Here is a 21,492-nt window from a genome sequence, read left to right on the forward strand (position 1 = left end):
TGTGTGTGTGTGTGTGTGTGTGTGTGTGTGTGTGTGTGTGTGTGTGTGTGTTTATTGATTTGTTTGTTTATTGAGTCATGGATGTTACGGTACTTTTGTGTAATCATTCAACTGTCATTTTTTCTCGTTTTCTTTTTTCTGTGTTTCTCACTTTTCGCTCCGTTTGTCAACTTTTGTACGTTTCTGTATTTCAGTTTTAGCTTTAATTAATTATTTTCTTTGCATTTGTGTATATATACGAAAGCAACCTTATATTTTTGGTTGTCTGGCTGTCATTTTTTTTTTTTGTGTGTGTGTGTGTGTGTGTCGTGATTTATACACTGTCGTTAATCTCTCATTATTGATTAGCTTTTAACGACATATTACTGAAGAATGTCATAGATGGAAGACAGATTAACAAAGATGGCTGTAGACATTCCTTGACACATATGAAAACACAAACAAGACAACAATGAAGTGTTCACTTGCCTTCCACAATCTAGTTAATATATAAATGGAAATATGTTATTGTTATATGTATTACTCTTTTCTGTGTGACTTGTATTTTCGTGGAAGTTTTCTTTGTTTTCATCCTTAATCCATTTGTTTGCTTAATTACCTTTAGTGTTTTCAGGTGAGCATGAGCATATCATTGTGGCTGAAGGCGACGCTCCCGGCAGTAAGTACTGATGTTCTACACGTTAATAGTCTTAGAGGAATTTTAAAGTTTCGTTTGTGTAATCTTCCAGTATTTCGTATAAGAAAATACCCTTAAAACATAAAAAAAACACGTACTTACTTATTTAAGTGAATATAAGTGTTTGATATGTGTATATAAGAATAGACTTCGTGAACAAATGGAAAATGATACCGAGAACTGGATATGAAAATCCTATTTGTGCGTGTGTGTGATTAAATGAGTCAGTCGCCTTTCTCAGCGTGCTGGTGTAAAAATACACAACGAGGATCAAAAGAAATAAGCTCAATATTACCAAAAATAGTGTTGATGAAAATACTTTTATGAGTTTAAGCTTATGGGACGCTAATTTTTACCGTGAAATATTTATTTTACATGTTTTATGACAAATGCCGCTGGAGGCTAAGTATTTTCCGAGAATAGTGAAGAGAATATACATAAATGATTTTTAAGAGAGGTACAAAGACTAATAAGGGAAACTTCTGATGAAACTCTGTTTATTGTTTGGTACATGAAATATTTCCACAACGAAATATAATGAATTCTCGCACCCCGTTCTATACAATGAGTAACTTGATGCCATGAAAGTTCGCAATGCGCTTATGATTTTCACAAAATATAAACAGTTGATTTAATTTCTATAGACTGAAAAAAATTGAAATAATATAAATTTTAGTGCAACAAAGAGACGGAGCATATGAACAGATGGTGAACAATATTAGTTGCTTTGGAACGGATTAATAGTTCTAAGCGATTTCTTCGTTTTTTAGAGTCTTTTTTATTGAGTTTAGAAAATACACATGACGGCGACACAAAACTACCAACTCTTAGGGAACTTTTTTTTCTCACATTCGTTTGAATTAGACTAGCATGTATATTCAGTAATCTAGCTATTCTACCCTGTGAGAATTCTTTAAAGTAAAAAAAAAGAAATAAACGAATAGTTAGGAAAAGAAATACAGAGCAAGGCATCAAAAAAAAAAAATGTAAAGCACACAAAACAAAACTATCAATCCAATAAAGGAAAAAAAAAAAAAAGATGGACTGTTAGACACGAAAAGAAAAAGAAAAAAAAACATATACCGAAATAACAATGAAGAAATAAAGAACAATAACATCCATCAGCTTTTCTAAAATCTTAAAATGCATTAAATGTTAAAAGATAAATCGTAATACAGAAAAGACAACAAAGGCAGCTTTTCTTGCATTTTCAAGTAATCATAAATACCAAAACTATTAAACATAAAGAGATGCATCGTGTAGTGTATAGGAAATAAAATAATAAAGCCACAGTCCCCTTATATCTTCAAGGACACACAAATACCAAGAATCAAGCATAGAAAAAGACACATTGTATAGACCATAATCGGGAAAAGGCAACAAGCTGATCAGGACTCGCATCTTTAAGTGAATATAGAAATGCTGCAACTAAGCGAAGAAAAATTGCTCGCCTACCTTAATGAAATGAAAATGCTGTTAAAACCTCATAAGTGTTCGCGACCAAAGCCTGGGCAGGGAGGTACTGGGACGGGGCGGGGAGGGTGGGGGAGAGGGAGGAACGTAATCCCTCTAGCAAGAGTTAGAGTCTTGGGGAGGAACTTTGGAGGTAATTAGAGGGATGGAGGGAACTTTTTCCTCCTTCACTGCCTTCTCGGGTTGAATCTTTGCTGAAGAGTGGATGTGGAGGAGGAGGAAGAGACTCAATACTTTTCTTATTTTCCTCGTAAGTCTCCCTTCTCGGCAAGCAAATAACAGTTTAAAAAAGGTGAAATATTTGCAACGAAAATCAATAAAGAAGAATAGTGATGGGATAACAATAAGGAAAATTAGAGATGCTAATGATGTTTTAAGATGTTTAACAATGATGATAATAATAGTAATAATAATAATAATAATAATAATAATAATAATAATAATAATAATAATAATAATAATAATAATAATTATCAATATGATTATTATTATTGTTATTATCATTATTATTATTATTATCATTATTATTATTATTATTATTATTATTATTATTATTATTATTATTGTAATCATCACAACCTTCACAATCATCATACAATGATACATGTTGGAGCCAAGGTACCTCTCTCTCTCTCTCTCTCTCTCTCTCTCTCTCTCTCTCTCTCTCTCTCTCTCTCTCTCTCTCTCTCTCTCTCTCTCATTCCCACAGTATTGACCTATTTTCTCGTTTCTTTGAGGGGAAAACTGTTCTGTTTTTTATGTAAATCAGCAAGACGTCACCTGCAGGAGCGAGACGGCGCGTGACGGAGGCGAGAAAACAGTTCCGACCCTCAGGTGCTCTCACACGATTATGTTGAGTTGGCTCACACACACACACACACACACACACACACACACACACACACACACACACACACACACACACACACACACACACACACACACACACACACACACACACACACACACAAAGAGAGAGGAAAGGGAAAGATAACAAACAACTCCGCTTTCTCTTGGGAAGGAAGCTAATCTGTTTTTATTCCTTCTCTTTCTTTATTTCCTTTCTTTACTTCTTTTTTTCAGGGTGAAGTGGTGGGTATTGTTGCGGTAATTCTTGTTATCCTTGCTGATATTCTTGGTATTTTTGGTCTTGTTCTCTTTTGTCTGTGTTCTGTTTGCTGCACCGAACGATTTTTTTTTTTTTTTTTTTTTAATAGATTTTATCATGTTGAACTTTTTTTCCCTTTACTCTTCGTAATGTTTATGGAGGAAATCCGTACTACTGTATATTCTATGGATAACTTTGCAACATATGGGTAATTTGACCTTTTCCGCTTCCCCCCTCCCCCTTTTCTCTCTCTCTCTCTCTCTCTCTCTCTCTCTCTCTCTCTCTCTCTCTCTCTCTCTCTCTCTCTCTCTCTCTCTCTCTCTCTCTCTCTCTCTCTCTCTCTCTCTCTCTTCTCCCTGTGTCCTTCCCTCCCACTTTGCAGAACCTGAAATCTTGGCTTCCCCTCCATTCATCATGTATTATCACCCTCGCAATCACTCGTCCGCGGCTGTATCGGCACAGAGCCCTGCCCTTCCTCATCCTCCCCTGCGCGGGTCACGGTGCCAGGGAGACGCATAGGTGCCCGCCAGACCCTGTGTCACCATGATGGATGACTTAATTTCCTCACGCGATATAACGCAACAAATGCATAGGGTGGATGCACAGTGGAACGCAAAGGAAGGACAAGATGCAGTACACTTTTTGGGTTGGTTTGGGCTTTGTTTGGGCGTGTTAGTGGTTGTGTTTTATTATTTCAGACGGAAAGAGAAAAGAGGGAAAATTGTGTGGGGAAAAAAAGGTTTAAATTGTGAAGAATATTATTATTAAATAGACACGTTAAAATTGTATTATGTTGTGTTGTATATTTTTGTGTATGTTCACATAGATAATTGTGGCGGAGGAGAATCTACTTTTGTTAATGTTATTTCTTTTATGTAGGGAAGGAAGAGAGAAAGTAGTGGATGAAAGGCAAGACAGTTGATGTGTGTGTGTACTGCATTTTTCTTTGCCTTCATCGACCTTAACATCTTATTCTCCCACGCCTTTATGTCTCTCTTTAATCACACCCTCCTCATTCTCCACCACTTCTTTGTTCCTCTTCGTTGTCTACACCATCCACCTCTTACTTCTCTTCCTTATTCTCCATATACAGTCCCCATTCTCTCATCCCCTCTTCCTTCTCCTCCTTGTCCTCCTCATCCACATCCTCCTCCTACCCCATTTCCTCCTCCTCCTCCCCCTTCTCTATCATCATCGTTCATAAAACCTGTTATAAGACAAGATTCTGTTTACTCGGGCCGAGGGGGTTAGTGGGTTCAAAATAATTCTCTTGCTCTCAGCCCCTAATGGGAATAAGGTATAATTATGGGGCGGGCGTGTGTTAGCATCCCCAGGCGCGGTGATTGATGAGCGGGCGTGGAGAGTAATGAGTAATGATAACGAGGGAGGTATAGGCGCGCGCAACTTATTAGGGGGTAGGGGGAGAGAGAGAGAGAGAGAGAGAGAGAGAGAGAGAGAGAGAGAGAGAGAGAGAGAGAGAGAGAGAGAGAGAGAGAGAGAGGGTAGAGACAAGGGGGATGTAGGATTTTTCTAATTTTCAGAGATTTAAAACAAAAAAAAACTATGGTGAAAAATATGAGAATTTTTTATTTTATTTTTAGATCATCCCACTCTCTCTCTCTCTCTCTCTCTCTCTCTCTCTCTCTCTCTCTCTCTCTCTCTCTCTCTCTCTCTCTCTCTCTCTCTCTCTCTCTCTCTCTCTCTCTCTCTCTCTCTCTCTAACGGACAGAAACAATTTAGAACTGAAAATTTCAATGCATCGGAATCTCATCAGCAGTGCGTCGACTCTGCGGCAGAGAAGCTGTTGCTCCGAACTTGTTTGTACCCATAGCAGGAGGAGAAGGAGGTGGTGGTAAAGAAGTAAGACGAGGTGGAGGAGGAGTAAGGAAGGAGGAGGCCGATGACGACGAGTTGAACTGGCATAAAAAAAAATAAATAAATAAATAGAGAGTATTATGATATACATCTAAATATGTAGAGAAGAGGAGAAAGACTTCTTTGTACCTATACCAGGAAGAGGAAGAGGAGAAAAATGAAGAAGACATGGAGGAGGAAGAAGAGGGGTTGTAGGAGGAGGAGGAGGAGGAGGAAAATAACAACGATGACGACTTGGAATAATAAAAAAAATATACAAGAAGAAAAGTAGTGTGATGTAAGTGTGAAGGACAGTGAAGGGGAGAAGAGGAGCAGGACGAGGCTGGTGACTTGAGGTACTGCTTAGGACGAAAAATAAGAAAAAAAAATTATGCAATATGAGCCTAAGAAATAATAAGTGGGAGAGGAGGAGGAGGAGGAGGAGGAGGATGAAGACAACGACGACATCGACCAGAAAAATAGAGCAGAGTGTATAGGACGAAAAAAAAAAAAAAAAAAATACAGAAAAAAAAAGATAAAGGAATGTTAAGAATAATAACAAGAGTAAGAGTACAAGAAGGGAGGAGAAGAAGGTAGGGAAGGCAGAGATGAGGAAGATGAGTACGAAGGCGACTTAGAGAAAACTAGGAGTCTTAAAACAAGACAAATTATGTATACTTCGTTATAAATGTAAGTCTCTACGAAGGGAGCTGGAAGGAAGGAAAAAATACGAGCAGGAGCTAAGGAAGGTGATAAGAGTAGCTACACCCGACTGTGAAAGAAACGAAAGAACGAAAGAAAATAGAGCTTAATTGTTTACAAAGTCATTGAAGAACAGTGAAGAAATTTTCGTCCTTCCAAAATATTTATTGAAAACGAGAGAGAGAAAGAGAGAGAGAGAGAGAGAGAGAGAGAGAGAGAGAGAGAGAGAGAGAGAGAGAGAGAGAGAGAGAGAGAGAGAGAGAGAGAGAGAGAGAGAGGGGGGGGTACAGCCAGACATACAGCCAGGCAATGTAAAAGGACCAGGTAAAGAAAAAAGACACTAAAATGATCTCACAAAGCCCAAGCGAAGTGTCAGTAAATTGCAGTCATTTGCCGAGGGAACAGAACAATTAATAGCGCGCGTGTCTTGACGTGAGTGTCGTCTGGGTAATGAGTGGTGGTATTGTTAATAGCAGACGTAATTGGAGTTCTTCAAATGGAGCCTGTCATTAGTGAGTGCCTTTGCTAATTGGGTCTGAACTGAGGGACCTGACACTCTTCACATTCCTGCGGTGATTGCATAATTATCCCATGTTTTAGTACTTGTATGTGTGTGTGTGTGTGTGTGTGTGTATGTGTGTGTGTGTTGCACCTACATACATAACGAGACAGACAACGAATTACTTTCTGCTTATGTTTATCTAGTGTCGGAAGTAGTAGATGGCCAGGTCATTCCCTTTGACACTCCCTCTCCTCCTCCACTTTTCCCTCCTCCTCTTCCTTCTCCTCCTCTTCCTCCTCCTCCTTCAAGCTGTCTGAAGCACCACCGGCGTCCTGCCACTCAAGGTGCGACACGATCCTGGACGAACGAGAGAACTTGTAATGGTCTCCCGCCTTCCAGTCTGCCGGCGAGAAAGAAACTGAACATGACTCCTTCTAAAGAGTCCGTCAGAACAACTCCTTAGACTGGAGACGCAGAGGCAATACGAAGTCGGCGATGCTGCACATAACTTTGTCTTGATTTCGTTGTCTCCGCTGAACGAACGTGCTGCTTTATGCCTTTTTATCCGTCTTGCAGCGTTTTCAGTACATTGTTGAGACGTACAGTGTTGGTTGACGTGAGCAGACGTGTCATTTGCCAAGTTCCTGGTGGATGGGAACGTCTAACATGCATTCACATACATATATTATTTATGAGCCATAAACCCAAAGTATTGGTAATAATAATAATGATGACTATCTTTCCGCTACAGGTCATACATGGGGTACATAAACGACACAGAAAATCAAGAATAAAATATGAAGAAAACAAAGTATAATAATATATGTATCGTTGTTTCTAATGGGATTTGATTTAGCTACTCTCTGGGTTATTTAATGTCTATACAGTCCAGGTATTGAAAGTCTAAGAGTATCCTTCGTAATTCGCATAGCTATTCTGGTAACACGCTGGCCGTGCCGGATGTGTGGCATGTCTTTTAGGATTTCATGTCCACTGAGGGAACAAGAGTCTCCACATCCCAAGTCATGACGTGAGCGGCAGGAGTCGTATCCTGTGAAATTAGGGTTGCTGACAGTCCCTATGATGCTCTCTTTGAGTGTCCCTGGATTACTTCTGGTCTTGTTTGGAACATTCTCTTAAGATCGTGGGCGGCCTTATGTATTGGGGAAGCTAAGGGGGTTGAATATGACCTTTTAAAAATCGGTAGGCGTGATATTATTAAAAGCTTCAACCAGGAACACACATACCTCGTCCACGGCACCATTTTTACACTGGTATCCGGGTTGTGTAGTGTTGATATTAGAGTCAGGTCTGTGTGATTTGTCAATATCCCTTTGTGGTGGTGATGGTGGTTGCGTTGGTGGTATTACGTAAATGTGTGATTTGGTAAAGATGCAATATTATTAAATTCAGACTCTTCCAGATAGCTGAAAAAGAAAAGAAGTTTACCCTAGACTAATGGGACATCGTTACGTATATATTTACTATCCGTGACAATTACAATTAAGGAACCGTGTAAGGAGGGATCACTGGGAGAGGTGAGAGCGCCAGGGCGGGTGAAGAGGGGAAGAAGAGACAGTGGGTGGATCGGAGAGGAGACAGGGAGGGAGAGATAGAATAACATGATGAGGGAAAGAGGCTGTGCAGTGAAGCCATTAATAGTAAAAATAGGAGATAGTAAGGGAGAAAATTAAGCGGAGGTGGACATGAATGTAATACGTAAAGGGAGGAAGGATGAAAGGGAAGGTCCAATGAAGGTAGAGTAAGGGAATGAAAATGGGAAGAAAGGCAAGGAAAGGTCGTATAAAGAGAGAATATAAGAAGCTGGAATGGAAAAAAAGATGGTAGAACTGGAAGGGAAAGAGCAAAGGGATAGCATAAATATAAGAAGGACAAGAGAAGGTAGAGTGAAAGGAGGTTAAAAAAAATAAAAGAAAGGGAAGTGGTGAAGCTAAAGGGAGGCAGAGAGAAGTGTAAGGGGAGGACGAGGAGGGTAATGGAAAGACGAGTAGGGTAAGGGGAGGCTGGCAAGGGGAGAGGGAGGCTACGGGTGGGTGAATAAGGGTAAAGCGATAGAGCAACAGGTGACATTATTAAGCGGCGATAAATGTGCCTCTCTCATGATGGCCCATTAGCCTTGGCGCCTCCACACACCTGCCTCTTCCCACCACCACCTCTTGCCGCCTCCTCCTCCTCCTCCTCCTCCTCCTCCTCCTCCTCCTGCCGCAGCACAATCATCGATACACGTGTTGCCTCGTCACCTACACTCTAGTAGCTACAGAAATTTAGTTGGCCGGTACCTAAGTCGGGCGTGGGTTAATGTGTCACACACACACACACACACACACACACACACACACACACACACACACACACACACACACACACACACACACACGTTCATATCTTCATCCTTTTCCTTATAAGCTTCCTTACCTTAACGATTTCTCTTCCTCTCGTTAAGGCATAAAGTGTTTCAATTATTTTTTCATTTGTATATATATTTTTTTTTAATTCCGTTTTGTGGGTACCTTTTTTTCATCGTTAGATTTCGTCATCATCATCATCATCATCATCATCATCATCATCATCATCATCACTTTCCTCATTATTACTTCTAGTGTTGTTGTTGTTGTTGTTGTTGTTGTTGTTGTTGTTGGTGGTGGTGGTGGTGGTGGTGGTACAGTAGTACTGATCATCATCATCTTCATCATTATCATCATGCTGTTATTGACATTCTTGTTATTGTTTTATACATATTCTCCTTATTTCCTAATGATAATATTTCCTAACGATAATAATAATGTATCACCATCGTCACCATCACCAATATCACAATCTATAACATTTTTTTCTTTTATCCTCTTCCTCCTCTTATTCCTCCTCATTACCCTGAACGCGCCTCACTTTCTCTCATCAACCGCCAGTAATGTACGGAATTTACAGCTGGGCGCGAGTACAGGTGGCATTTCTAATTAAGCAAAGGTTGTTCTATCAGACTACGGGCTCACTAATGACGTCCCGAACAGTGCTGATGAAGGAGAGCAAGAGTCATCACTGGGACGTTTGCTTAGGGATTATTTGTGCCGTAACAGTAACCCGGGGAGTGAAGGTGTGAAGTCTTATTACCTGCTGACCTTCATTTTATTTATTGTTATGTGATTATTCATGGCTCGAGTGCGTGTGTGTGGAGAGTAGCGGCTGGCGGTAAGGATGATGGTGGTTCTGGTGGTGGTGGTGCTGGTGGGGTTTGTTAGTAAGTCCTTTTTTCATTGTTAGTATTGCTGGTGGTGGTGGTGATGGTAGTGCTCCTGCTGTTAATACTGTTAATTGACTAAACTTTTACTAATAACCATACTACTACATTCTACTGCTGCTGCTGCCGCTGTTGCTGCTACTATTACCACTACTGCTACTCTACTATTATTGTTATTACTTTTACTACTACTACTACTACTACTACTACTACTACTACTACTACTACTACTATTACTACTACTACTAGTACTACTACTACTACTACTACTACTACTACTACTACTACTACTACTACTACTACTACTAATAATAATAATAATAATAATAATAATAATAATAATACCATCAATACTGCTACAAATAAAACTAACCATTATGTATTAGACACTTTATTAACACATCTGTCATTGCTGATATTAGATGTGAATAACAGCATAATAGCAACAACCAGAATAATAATAGGAATCATCACATTTATGGGAGTAAAAAGCAGAGGACTCAGGCGAATGAGTCTTTGTGATGTCGAAACTTTACACGCGTGTATTACCTCGTGGAAAACTTTGTAGATTAGAGTTAATATTGTCATTCGCGTCTGTGCAGCACTCTCAGGAGACGGTAAATTTGTTCGTGTTTATGGAAGACTGCCGAATTATGTTGATAGCAGTGAACATAAGATATATTACTTACTTACCTAACTTTAAACAATAACAACCAACAACAACAACAACAACTAACTATTATCTACTACTACTACTACTACTACCACTACTACTACGGCTACTGCTACTGCTACTACTACTACTACTACTACTACTACTACTACTACTACTACTACTACTACTACTACTACTACTACTACTACTACTACTAATAATAATAATAATAATAATAATAATAATAATAATAATGCATTGCGAGTGGCGTGTACAATTATGTTAAAATTAGTAAACATTGACAGGTAAGTTATATTGATCAATTCCTACAGTAATTTAATTTATAATCAATAAATATTCTGTGAATCCCCCCCCCGCTAAACGGATCAGTAAAGGAATCGCTCTTCTGTTCGTTATTACCCACTCACTACAGCAGACACTATAAAGTCTACAAGAAATACGTTGTTAGTCAGAAGAGAGCAAGTAGATATCATCAGATTGTTAATGAACTTCTTAAGATTTATAACACCTTGATTCAGAAAAAAAAAACTCAATCCTGAACTTAATAATACCTTAATAATGACATTTATGCCATTTATAGTGGAAGAGATATATTGCAGGTGAATGCTGTGTAATTATTTGTAGTGGAACAGATATATTGCAAGTGAATGCTGTGTTAGTAATAACTTACGCGTTCTACGAAAATACTGTTTTTCTGATGGCTTGTTTATTTCTTGATGTTGATATTCTTTGGTGCCCTCCTCACCCAGTGTTATGTACACTGGTTGTCTGTCGCTTGTATGCGAGGAAAGAAAACCAAGTGGTAAGAAAAATATATCTTCAGGAAACCTTTGAAGATTCTCTCTCTCTCTCTCTCTCTCTCTCTCTCTCTCTCTCTCTCTCTCTCTCTCTCTCTCTCTCTCTCTCTCTCTCTCTCTCTCTCTCTCTCTCTCTCTCTCTCTCTCTCTCTCCGCTAGTTTCTAAAGCTACAGGTAAACCTTGAAGTTACGAAAGAAATGCCACAGTTTTGTTTGAAACGCACGCACGCACGCACGCGCACACACACACACACACACACACACACACACACACACACACACACACACACACACACACACACACACACACACACACACACACACACACACACACACACACACACACACACACACACACACACATTTGTTTAGAACGTCGTGTCATCATAGAAAGTAGGAATGCGTTTCCCTTTTTTATTAATGCATAAGAAATAAAGGACAATTATTCCTGAAGTTAGCGAGTCTTGCGTGTGGGAACGAAAAAGAAGAAAAAAATTTCTCACTAATAATGTGATGTTACTCCCAGGCAGTTTTGTTCCTCCTTTTCCCAAGCACGGGGAGGTTAATAGATAATTGCGTTCAAGAAAGACATAAATCAGTGTCGCTTAAGTAAAAAGGATAGCAGTGTTTTTGTCTCTCTCTCTCTCTCTCTCTCTCTCTCTCTCTCTCTCTCTCTCTCTCTCTCTCTCTCTCTCTCTCTCTCTCTCTCTCTCTCTCTCTCTCTCTCTCTCTCTCTCTTATCCATTCGTTGAAATACTTTCACATTTCCATCCTCGGTTACCGCCACCACCACCACTAGAACTACCCCAACAACAACAACAACAACAACAACAGCAACAACAGAAACAAAACAACAATAACAACAACAACCAACACTAAAGTTGAAGACACAAAAAAATACTCAATAGAAGGAGAATAGAAGAAAAAAAAAATAGAGAAAGAAAAATAAAAATCAGGAGGGTGTCTCTTTCTTCTCATAAGTGTCCCTCTCTCCCTCCCCCTTCCCTCCCTCCCTCCCTCCCTCCCTCCTGACCCCTACCCCTCATTCTCGCCATTGGTCCTCCACGACACTCTGCACCATTTCTTTTCTTCAATTTCCCCCTTCACCACACTTACCGCCAAAACTTCTCCTCCCTTCACCCCGGGACGTCCTTGCCGATGGATCGTTCCTGTGGTTCTGCTTCTCTAATATTTTTTTCCTCATGTATTTTTTTGTCCGTGTTTTGTTGGGTTTAGAGGAGTTTTGGTGCGGTTGGTGCGTGGCGGATTTCAAGGCGGTGAGAGTGTGAGGGTGTGGAAGGTGAAGGTGTGTTGGTGTAAAATGAAAAGACAACTTTAATATATTGGCACTGTTTCATACTATTGCACTACTACTACTACTACTACTACTACTACTACTACTACTACTACTACTACTACTACCACCACTACCACCGTTACTGCTGCTAATGTTACTATAACATATACTTTCACAGTTACAATAACAACATTGATAGTGATGTAAATAATAATAACTAATAGTAGTAGTAGTAGTAGTAGTAGTAGTAGTAGTAGTAGTATCAGTAGTATCAGTAGTAGTAGCAGTAGTAGTAGTAATAATAATAATAATAATAATAATAATAATAATAATAATAATAATAATAATAATAATAGCGATAACAGCGGAATAAGGGTGAGGAATTTCAGACTGGAGGCGGCGGCGGTGGTTGTGGTGGTGGTGCTAGCAAGATGAATATCCACTGGGAGGTCCTGGTGCCGTAATTTTGAGATTTTTCCGGGAATGTCGCCCGCTTCCCTGCCAGGAGATTCTTTTCGTGTGGCTGGCGCTTTGCGTTGCGAGTGTCCTTCGCACGGCGGTGTAAGCTTATGGAGCATCGGGAAGCTTAAATAAGTGCGATTTAAATTAAAACTCTGCTCCCTTGGTTGCTTCTTCTCTTGTTAAGCTGAAGGTCTGTATAGAAAATTATTATTATTTTTTTTTATTTTAATTGTCAGTTGTTTTAATATTCTGAGTGAACGATTGCTGCCATACAAAGAAGAAAGTCTGTTGAGTAATAGGTCGTAAGGACGGCAACCTCATCCGTCTTACTGGTTGAGAGAGAGAGAGAGAGAGAGAGAGAGAGAGAGAGAGAGAGAGAGAGAGAGAGAGAGAGAGAGAGAGAGAGAGAGAGACGTCTCTCGAAAAGAAATGCAGCGTTTGATCTCTCAAAGCTTACTAAAACTGGTTGTATTTCAAACTCGGGATTCGTCCTAAATCTGTTGCCTGACTTTCTAAAAACTTATTTATTATTAGAAAAAAAAAACAATATTAGGTCAGCTCTACTTAGTGAGTTTGCGATGCAGTATGACATGTCCTTTTTTCAATTTTCATTTCGTCGTCTTCTTTTTTCCAGGCAGCATGATACCTGTCCTTCCTGTCATCACGTTTGGCCAGGACACGCCCCTTTATCAAATAGTCTCAATTTCCACCACTTCGCTAACTGCTCTTCTTGATGGCTGTCACTCCATCCAGCAGACATACACGAACAGACGCTGCCTTTACGCTTCACTTGTCTTGACCCGGATGCTTAAACGACTTGCCTTTTCATTACCACTATTTTCAGACGTCATGCATGCTTTCCCCATTGATGATGCAGCATTCGTCTTAAAATTATCACTAGATATGTACAGACCCTTGAAATTCACAGTAGCTTCCGTTAAAGCCTGTAGACAAGTTAAATCGCCGAAATGGTTAGGAATACGAGCCTTATTCCAGCTGTCTCATTAAGGACCGTCACTTTGCTAACGCCATGCTGGCTCGACTCCCATTCAACAGTTCTTTTTAGGCCCATGACTGCCTTGTATTTCTCTTAAGCTTAATGGAATGGTCTTGTTCGTGTTTAACATTCTCATTTAATGGCAAAAGGAATTATTTACTGTTTTCTTCAGTAAGATAATATAAGAATGCTCAGTGGCTATAAGTAGCTTAGTGTTATTAAAAGTCAAAGGGTTAATATACCACGACATAAATTTTTTACACTTAGTCTGGTGGTCATTTATTAATAGAACCATGAACGATTTTCCCAAAAAAAAATGTCTTCCTTTTATGTTAGAAATTTTTAGCAGGTTTGCATGGAAGCCATTCTGGTTTTCAAGAGTATTTTCATTATTTTATTTATTCGTTAACTATGATTCTACATCAACGGAAAAAAAAATCCGACCGATCGTCTTTGACCTTTGGAAATTATTCTTATGAGAAAAGTGTTTAAATACATGAAAAAAAAAAGTTTCGTAGTGTGTCGGGCTCAGATGCAGTGCGTTCTGATCAGTTTTGATTGGATAATGATGGAAACGTTCGTTATTTATTTGTTAGGTAGATCAGAATGCATTTGCTTGTTTTATATATTATAACACATTAGAGCTTAATTCCTTGATAAAGAAAAAAATTCTATACACAGTTTTTAGATTCCAATTATGCAATGAAATTAAAAATACGAGTATTGGTATATGCACAAATAGTTTATTCATGACCAAACAAATTGAAATCCACAAAAAAATAATAATTTGTATGACACCAAGTACTGGCTTTGTAGAACCATTCCCGGTATAAATGATGGACAAATTCAGACTTTTAATTCCGAATTAAATGACATCAAAAGTATTAGCATATGTAACAATGGTCCGCTCATGTCAGAAAATAATATAGCAGTGGAACTTACTTTCCTCTGGTTGATATCAAATTGATGCTATGGACAATCGTTCTCCTATTTTCTCTTTCTTTAACTCATTACGCATTAACACGTTACCCTTTAACGAAACTCCTGATATGCGTCTTTTCGGGGTAATAAATTCCACCATGATTTATTGTGTTTATTCTTGGCTTATTGTGGTTGTAGCCATTTACGTATATTGCAATTATTCTCCTTCTGATTATCTTCTATTTGTGGAAGCTTCGTTGGTCGGTCCCCACCTATAACGACGCGGGGAATACTTTTACAGTGGTGCCTTTGCAGAGGCTTACTCGTATACCATTCCCCCAGAGCTCTCAGAACGTGGAGGAAGCCAAACATACAAAAACAACTATTCCTACACATGGTACACTCACCAACAGTCACTTTCAGGCACTATATGATGGATTTGCGGTGCCTTGTGAGTTGTAGTAAATCTGCCTCCACCTTCAAAGCAGTTCCACCACCACGAACATAAATCAAGCGGAACGACAAGCTTTCACCTCATCACCATCATCCTCTCTCTCTCTCTCTCTCTCTCTCTCTCTCTCTCTCTCTCTCTCTCTCTCTCTCTCTCTCTCTCTCTCTCTCTCGTTGCATTATCGTCTGCAGGAAATATTTTAGGTGGTGTTTTAAGTTAACGCCTTATAAGTGGCACTTGTAATGTGCGCAAGTGATCATTGTAAGGATTCTTTTCGCTGAGTGGTTTACGAATACGGTAGGTTAGGTTATTTTTTTTAGGTTATTTGACTACGCAGTGTAGTTGTGATGCTGATGCCGTGATGTGGCTGTTTTCTGGTGGAGGTAGTGATGATAGAAGAACCTCTGAATAAAAATATGATTGTAGGTTTTGCGTGGTGGTGTTATGGCAGCAGTGTTGATGTACTGGTGATGGTAAAAGAAAAGAAAAAATAGTGTGAAAGCGTGCAGGTCACATTAATTAATTTCGTATCTTTCGGTCTCATATTCTTTCATTGTTTAGAAAATAAAATGTTGTCGCGTTTAGAAAAGCATATTATCATTGTCTTCTATGAAAAACCGCTTAGGTTATAATGACATTGTTCCTAATGATTTGAGTCATGTTGCCTTAAATTTTTTGTTAGATTTTTAAGCACGAAATTATAAATGTAAAAAACCCTCTTGGGATATCATAACGTTGCGTACAGAGCTTTGAATATTTATTTTTAATTTATATTGTCTGTCATTCTTTTAGTTGATATCGTATTTTGTTACTGAGAGATCAACATATCCCCCAAAGAGTCAGGATAGTATTTTAATTTTATTAGTGTAGCTATTGAGTATATACGCATAGGCCAGTATCTTAAAGTACTGATCAACGAAAATTTTCTCAAATATTTTGTTGTCTTATCAAGACTACTTTTAACAAGTTATAGTGGAAACGATTGGCTTTTTCTAAGTTGTTTTCTTGGCTCTACTGATAGTTTAACTATAACTCTGTGCCATCGCTGGAAAAGAAACATACGACAAACGGATGAATATTCTCTGTTGATTCTGGAAATAGATTTCTGCTCATCTTATTCTTAGATACGTTTTTTTTCCTCTCAGAAGCTACCACAATGATTAATCAGATTATCATGGGTTGTTTTCTCAGTGATGATGTAGAATATGTTTTATTTTTTATATCTATAAAATCATGGGGATACCGTTCGAAACTACAGTAACTTCATCTATAACCAGCTGTGAGTAGTTGAATTGAAAACACCGAGACGTTTAATAATAACGAACCTTCTGAGAACCTAAAGGATTTAAGAGTATGAGCAGACTTCGTTTGCTGTTTTGTTGGTAATGAAAGGTGAATATCGGACTATGTTAGTGATGCCAGACTAGGATAAATCCACATTTTTTTCTGAGAAGAGCGACTCACCAAAACACTGAAGAGCTATCATCAGGTTCCAAAGGTTTTCAGTCAAGTGGTTTCAACTCGCTTCATCTTGCGCCTTGACATAATCCGGAAATACGTCACGTTTGGTGAACCAGTTTTCAATACTTTGGCACATTATCATTATTATTTTTATTATTATTATTGGTATTATAATAATAATAGCAGCAACAGTTGTAGTAGTAGTAGGAGTAGGAGGAGGAGGAGGAGGAGGAGAAGGAGGAGGAGCACGAACATTAGTGAAGATAGCTGTAGAAGTGTCAGTAGTAGTCTTAGTGTTTGTTGTTGTTGTTGTTGTTGTTGTTGTTGTTGCTGTTGTTGTTTTTGTTGTTGTTGTTGTTGTTGTTGTTGTTGTTGTTGTTGTTGTTGATGATGATGACGACGATGACGCTATACGCAAAAAAAAGTTCAAGAGAAAAAAATGTAAAGGTGTTACAGTATTATTTCATTCAATCCAGTTCAGTTACTTAGTGTCTTCTTAAGGTAACTCCAGACACTCCGCTTTCTTTGGTATAACTATGCATAAAGAAAGGAGAAAAGTATTATATCTCGGTATTAAGACACTTGCAATATGGTTATTTAAACTTAGCTCGCAGTTTTACTGTCCATCCGCTCGTAGGGTTACCCAGCATTAAATGGGTACCGAACAAGAACGATAGGGAAGATTAAGGATGGTGGAAAAGAGAATCGGCCACCGTACTCCATATCTGAAGTCTCTGGTATGGGTGTAGTTACTAGGCCATCACCTGAGTATGGCACGCTCTAAGTAATCCTCATAGTGGTTCTTTTTGCCAGTATTTTCAGGTTTTAAGCACACTACTTCCTGGAATTTACGGTGTGTAATACGTAGTATTATTGGCTTTCGTTTTGTTTTATGGTAAAAGAATTGCTATGGTGCACACGTGGCACAAAAATTCTCCATACTTTCTCTCCCTTTATGTTTCCTGACGTTCCTCCAAATCTTGTTGTATGGTGGCTGTGCTGCTTTGTTCAGGGAATGTTGCTTTCTATGGTGTATAATAACATTTTTACGTCCATTGTAAAAAAAATTGCCATATTCTTGCTAGAGTGAAACATCCCCTCCCCCCACCACACACGCACACACACAAGCATACAGACAGACTGGGAAGGTAAAATCAAACCAAACAACTAAGTACGTGAGGCGAGCACATGATGTACTTTTTAGACCATTTATTACATGTATTTTGGCACAGGTTATGTACAAATGCACAGCAAGGAGTAATATAGCCCAGTCCTGAGCAGCAGCGCCAGGACAGCCCCACACCAACCCCTGACAGCCTTCGGAAGCTGATGTAGTACAGGAAAAAAATATACATATTCCTAGTCACTTTAATCTTGATATGTAGTTTCTTATAATTTTTTTCCGTTTAACTTTTCTTTATTTTTTTTCATTGTATCTCCATTAGTATTTTGTTAGCTACACTACTGGAAACCTTAAGTAAGGATTTCATTTCAAATGTTAATAATAAAAAGAAAAAAATTCGTATCATTTGTTTTCAGTAAAACATCATTTTCTTTTTATTTTGTATAGGACAGAAAACACACAAAACATCCAGAAACACAAAACTCACACACCTTGGACCGTCACATCAAAACCAACCAACAACAACAGGTAACCAAAACATCGTCACCTTCATACAAACACACAGACACACAAACGTAAGAAAGGACTGATTGATGATCACCTTAACATCAACACCTATTAGAGTAAGGCGGACAGAACTTTTGATTAACTTCACAATATTTATATAGATCCTCACTTTCACTTATATTTTTCTTTCATACATGTAGAGTTTATCAGTATTAGTTCATCCTTCTCTCAAACTTTCCTCCATATATATTTATTTTTCTCTGTATATATTTGTTCTGTATTCTATTTACACTGAAGGACGTCTTTCTGTTCCAAGAGACGATGTACAAAAGCTACTTGGCCACAAAATATATGTTAACTAGTCTGCCGTGTCTGAGGTACTGGTGCTCAAGAGTAATAAATGGAAGAGGAGGACGAGGAGAAGGTCTGGGGAGGAGGGTGATGGTGGTCGTGAAGAAGGAAGGCTAGATTAGTAATGGTATATTCTTTTTTTTTTAACTTCTTCAACTCCTGATCCAAAAAAGGGATAAAGTGGAAGTATTTATTTTAATAGTATCGCTAGGACAGGTAAACCTCTCTCTCTCTCTCTCTCTCTCTCTCTCTCTCTCTCTCTCTCTCTCTCTCTCTCTCTCTCTCTCTCTCTCTCTCTCTCTCTCTCTCTCTCTCTCTCTCTCTCTCTCTCTCTGTAGATTCTTCCTTTCAATTCCTTCGCAGTAAAAGGCTCTCAACTAGTTCCGTCAACGTATATCTTCACCTGTTTCATTATACGTCTAAATACTCAACGTTCCTACACACACACACACACACACACACACACACACACACACACACACACACACACACACACACACACACACACACACACACACACACACACACACACACACAGTTCTCCCTCGCCCGCCTTATAGGACGCTCTCATTCGGGGCTTGTTGCTTGGCGCTCCTCACGCCAGTGATCCGCCACACGTCGAAGAACTTGCTCTCATTGCTCGAGGAAGTCAGTTGGCTGATGACCCTCTGCCACGGTGCTTCGGACTTTTCCTCCTCTCCACCTCCACCTCTTCCTCCTTCACTTCCTCCCTCTCCGCTTCCCCCAGCGCTGCCTCCTCCTCTGTCTCCCAGCCCGCCTCCTCCTATGCCCGCTCCCACTCCTCGCCCGTTCATTGCCTCGGTTCCGCACTTTGGGTCTATTGGAGGAGCAGGCGTGGTGGATGGCTTTCCCTTCCTGATGAGCGAGAATTTGGAGGTGAGGCTGCTGGGGGGCTCAGCGGGCGGAGCGGAGGGTGTGGGGGTGGCGGCGGAGGTGGCAGCGACAGAGGTAGTCATCATGCTATTCTGGTACATGTCGTTCTGAAAGATGGGAGGAATTTAGACGCTTGTTTTTAGGGAACAAAGTACAGAAATACATAAGAGGTACTGGTGCATATTCGTTGACTCGCAGTTGGCATGAAAAAATACACGTCACAAAGATGAAAAGAGAAAAAGGAGACTTTTCTCTCGCTTTAGACTTGAAAAGGTTGATGCAAGTCATGACGATAGTGATGATAATGATGTGTTCTTCTTTACCTAATAGACACACACACACACACACACACACACACACACACACACACACACACACACACACACACACACACACACACACACACACACACACACACACACACACACAATGCACAGTTCACAAATCCATAACTAAGTTTACGCTACTCTTTAAAATCTCTTCTTACTCTTTTCTATCACACACTACTCCCAGTCGTTTCAATCATCAAAAGTGCCTGTGAGGAAAAAAAAAAAAAATACAATAGCCTCGAAAAACACACCGATGAGAGAGAGAAAAAAAAGAAAACAATTAAGTTTTGCCTCAAACAGAGCAATGGTCAGAGAGAGAGAGAGAGAGAGAGAGAGAGAGAGAGAGAGAGAGAGAGAGAGAGAGAGAGAGAGCGTTTGGTCCTTAATCCTCAAAGATGAATGCAATACTAGTACAATTTTTGCAGCAATAAAGATTATGGGTCAATCCTCTCTCTCGGCCCCCATTGGTGCATCTCTCTCTCTACAGAAACTACCGTATGATTTTTGTTCGTTTTTAAAATTGATTTTTATAAAGGGAGAGTGTTGTCCAAATATATAGAATGGGATATGGTGTCAAAAAATCGTTCCTTTTTTTAGCGATGTCCGATGGTATGAGAAAATTGCTTTATTTTTTTTATATCATCGATTTATTTTCTTTTTTCTTTTTTTTCTCAGCGTATATTACCTACAGCTCTGTTTTCATTGACTTCCTAGTTCTCAATGAAAGTTTAGACACACACACACACACACACACACACACACACACACACACACACACACACACACACACACACACACACACACACACACACACACACATTATTATCCGCACGCATGCGCGCGCGCGTGCGGATAATGAAAAAGTGGTTTTATTACAAGTTAATGGCAGTTCGCCTTTGTAATTAAAACTAGTAAATAAGAGTTCAAAAAAATGTATCGCGCGTATTTAATGATAATAAAAAAGAACAACAACAGTAATAAAAAGAAAGAAAGCAAGAAGAAAAAGAAGAAAAAAACAAAAGGTGATAAGCCAGAATAAGATAAATAACAAGAACAAGACGTAAAAAAAAAAAAAAGAAAGAAAACATGAAAACCAGAAAAAAAAGGAACCAGAAAATCAACAACAAGAAAACAACGATAATACAACCACGCCTTAATTAACACAGTCTTACCTGCTGGAGGTGAGCAAAGCCACGGTACCGGCCCATAGAATCGTAAATCGTATGCTGAACCACGCCATTCACACCCATCGCGTCCCCTGCGTCCCTCCCGTTACCTGTGAAAGGGTAGGACGAAGTTACGACGTGCGGAGGGAATGTGGAGTGGGTAGGAGGGGAGCAACGGGGTGGATTAACTGTGTTGAGTGGAGGGAGACGAGGGGATAAAGACCCACGTTTATTGCTATGAAGGTGTGGAATTAGAGAGAGAGAGAGAGAGAGAGAGAGAGAGAGAGAGAGAGAGAGAGAGAGAGAGAGAGAGAGAGAGGGTGGAGGAGCGCCTGAGATGTATAATAGTGAAGGCAATGAGAGTTTGGTAGTGAAATGTGGTTGGAAATACCGCAGAGTTTTTGCAATTTCTTTTTGCCACTACAGTGTAAGCAGAAAAAAAAAAACAAGTGATTATTCATGTAATATTTGCGTACTGTGGAACATGAA

General features: G+C 39.3%; 1 protein-coding gene and 1 long non-coding RNA gene across 4 annotated transcripts in view; one reads left to right on the forward strand and one right to left on the reverse strand.

Annotated features, from left to right (window-relative positions):
• The window catches only part of LOC135093166 (uncharacterized), a 92,058-nt gene that overhangs the window by 52,348 nt on the left and 18,218 nt on the right, over positions 1-21,492 (forward strand). The window lies entirely within an intron of this gene.
• Positions 17,802-21,492, reverse strand: part of LOC135093165 (nephrin-like) — a 55,638-nt gene continuing 51,947 nt past the window's right edge. For all 3 annotated transcript variants that reach the window (XM_063992096.1, XM_063992095.1, XM_063992094.1), the window contains 2 exons: positions 21,010-21,113; positions 17,802-19,615 (listed from right to left, as the gene is read on the reverse strand). In XM_063992096.1, coding sequence (XP_063848166.1) covers positions 19,169-19,615; positions 21,010-21,113 — 551 coding nt within the window. In that variant the 3' untranslated portion in view covers positions 17,802-19,168. The remainder of the gene's footprint in view (positions 19,616-21,009; positions 21,114-21,492) is intronic.

Source organism: Scylla paramamosain, chromosome 42 (genome assembly GCF_035594125.1).
Source record: "Scylla paramamosain isolate STU-SP2022 chromosome 42, ASM3559412v1, whole genome shotgun sequence".
NCBI classification, from domain to species: Eukaryota; Metazoa; Arthropoda; class Malacostraca; order Decapoda; family Portunidae; genus Scylla; species Scylla paramamosain.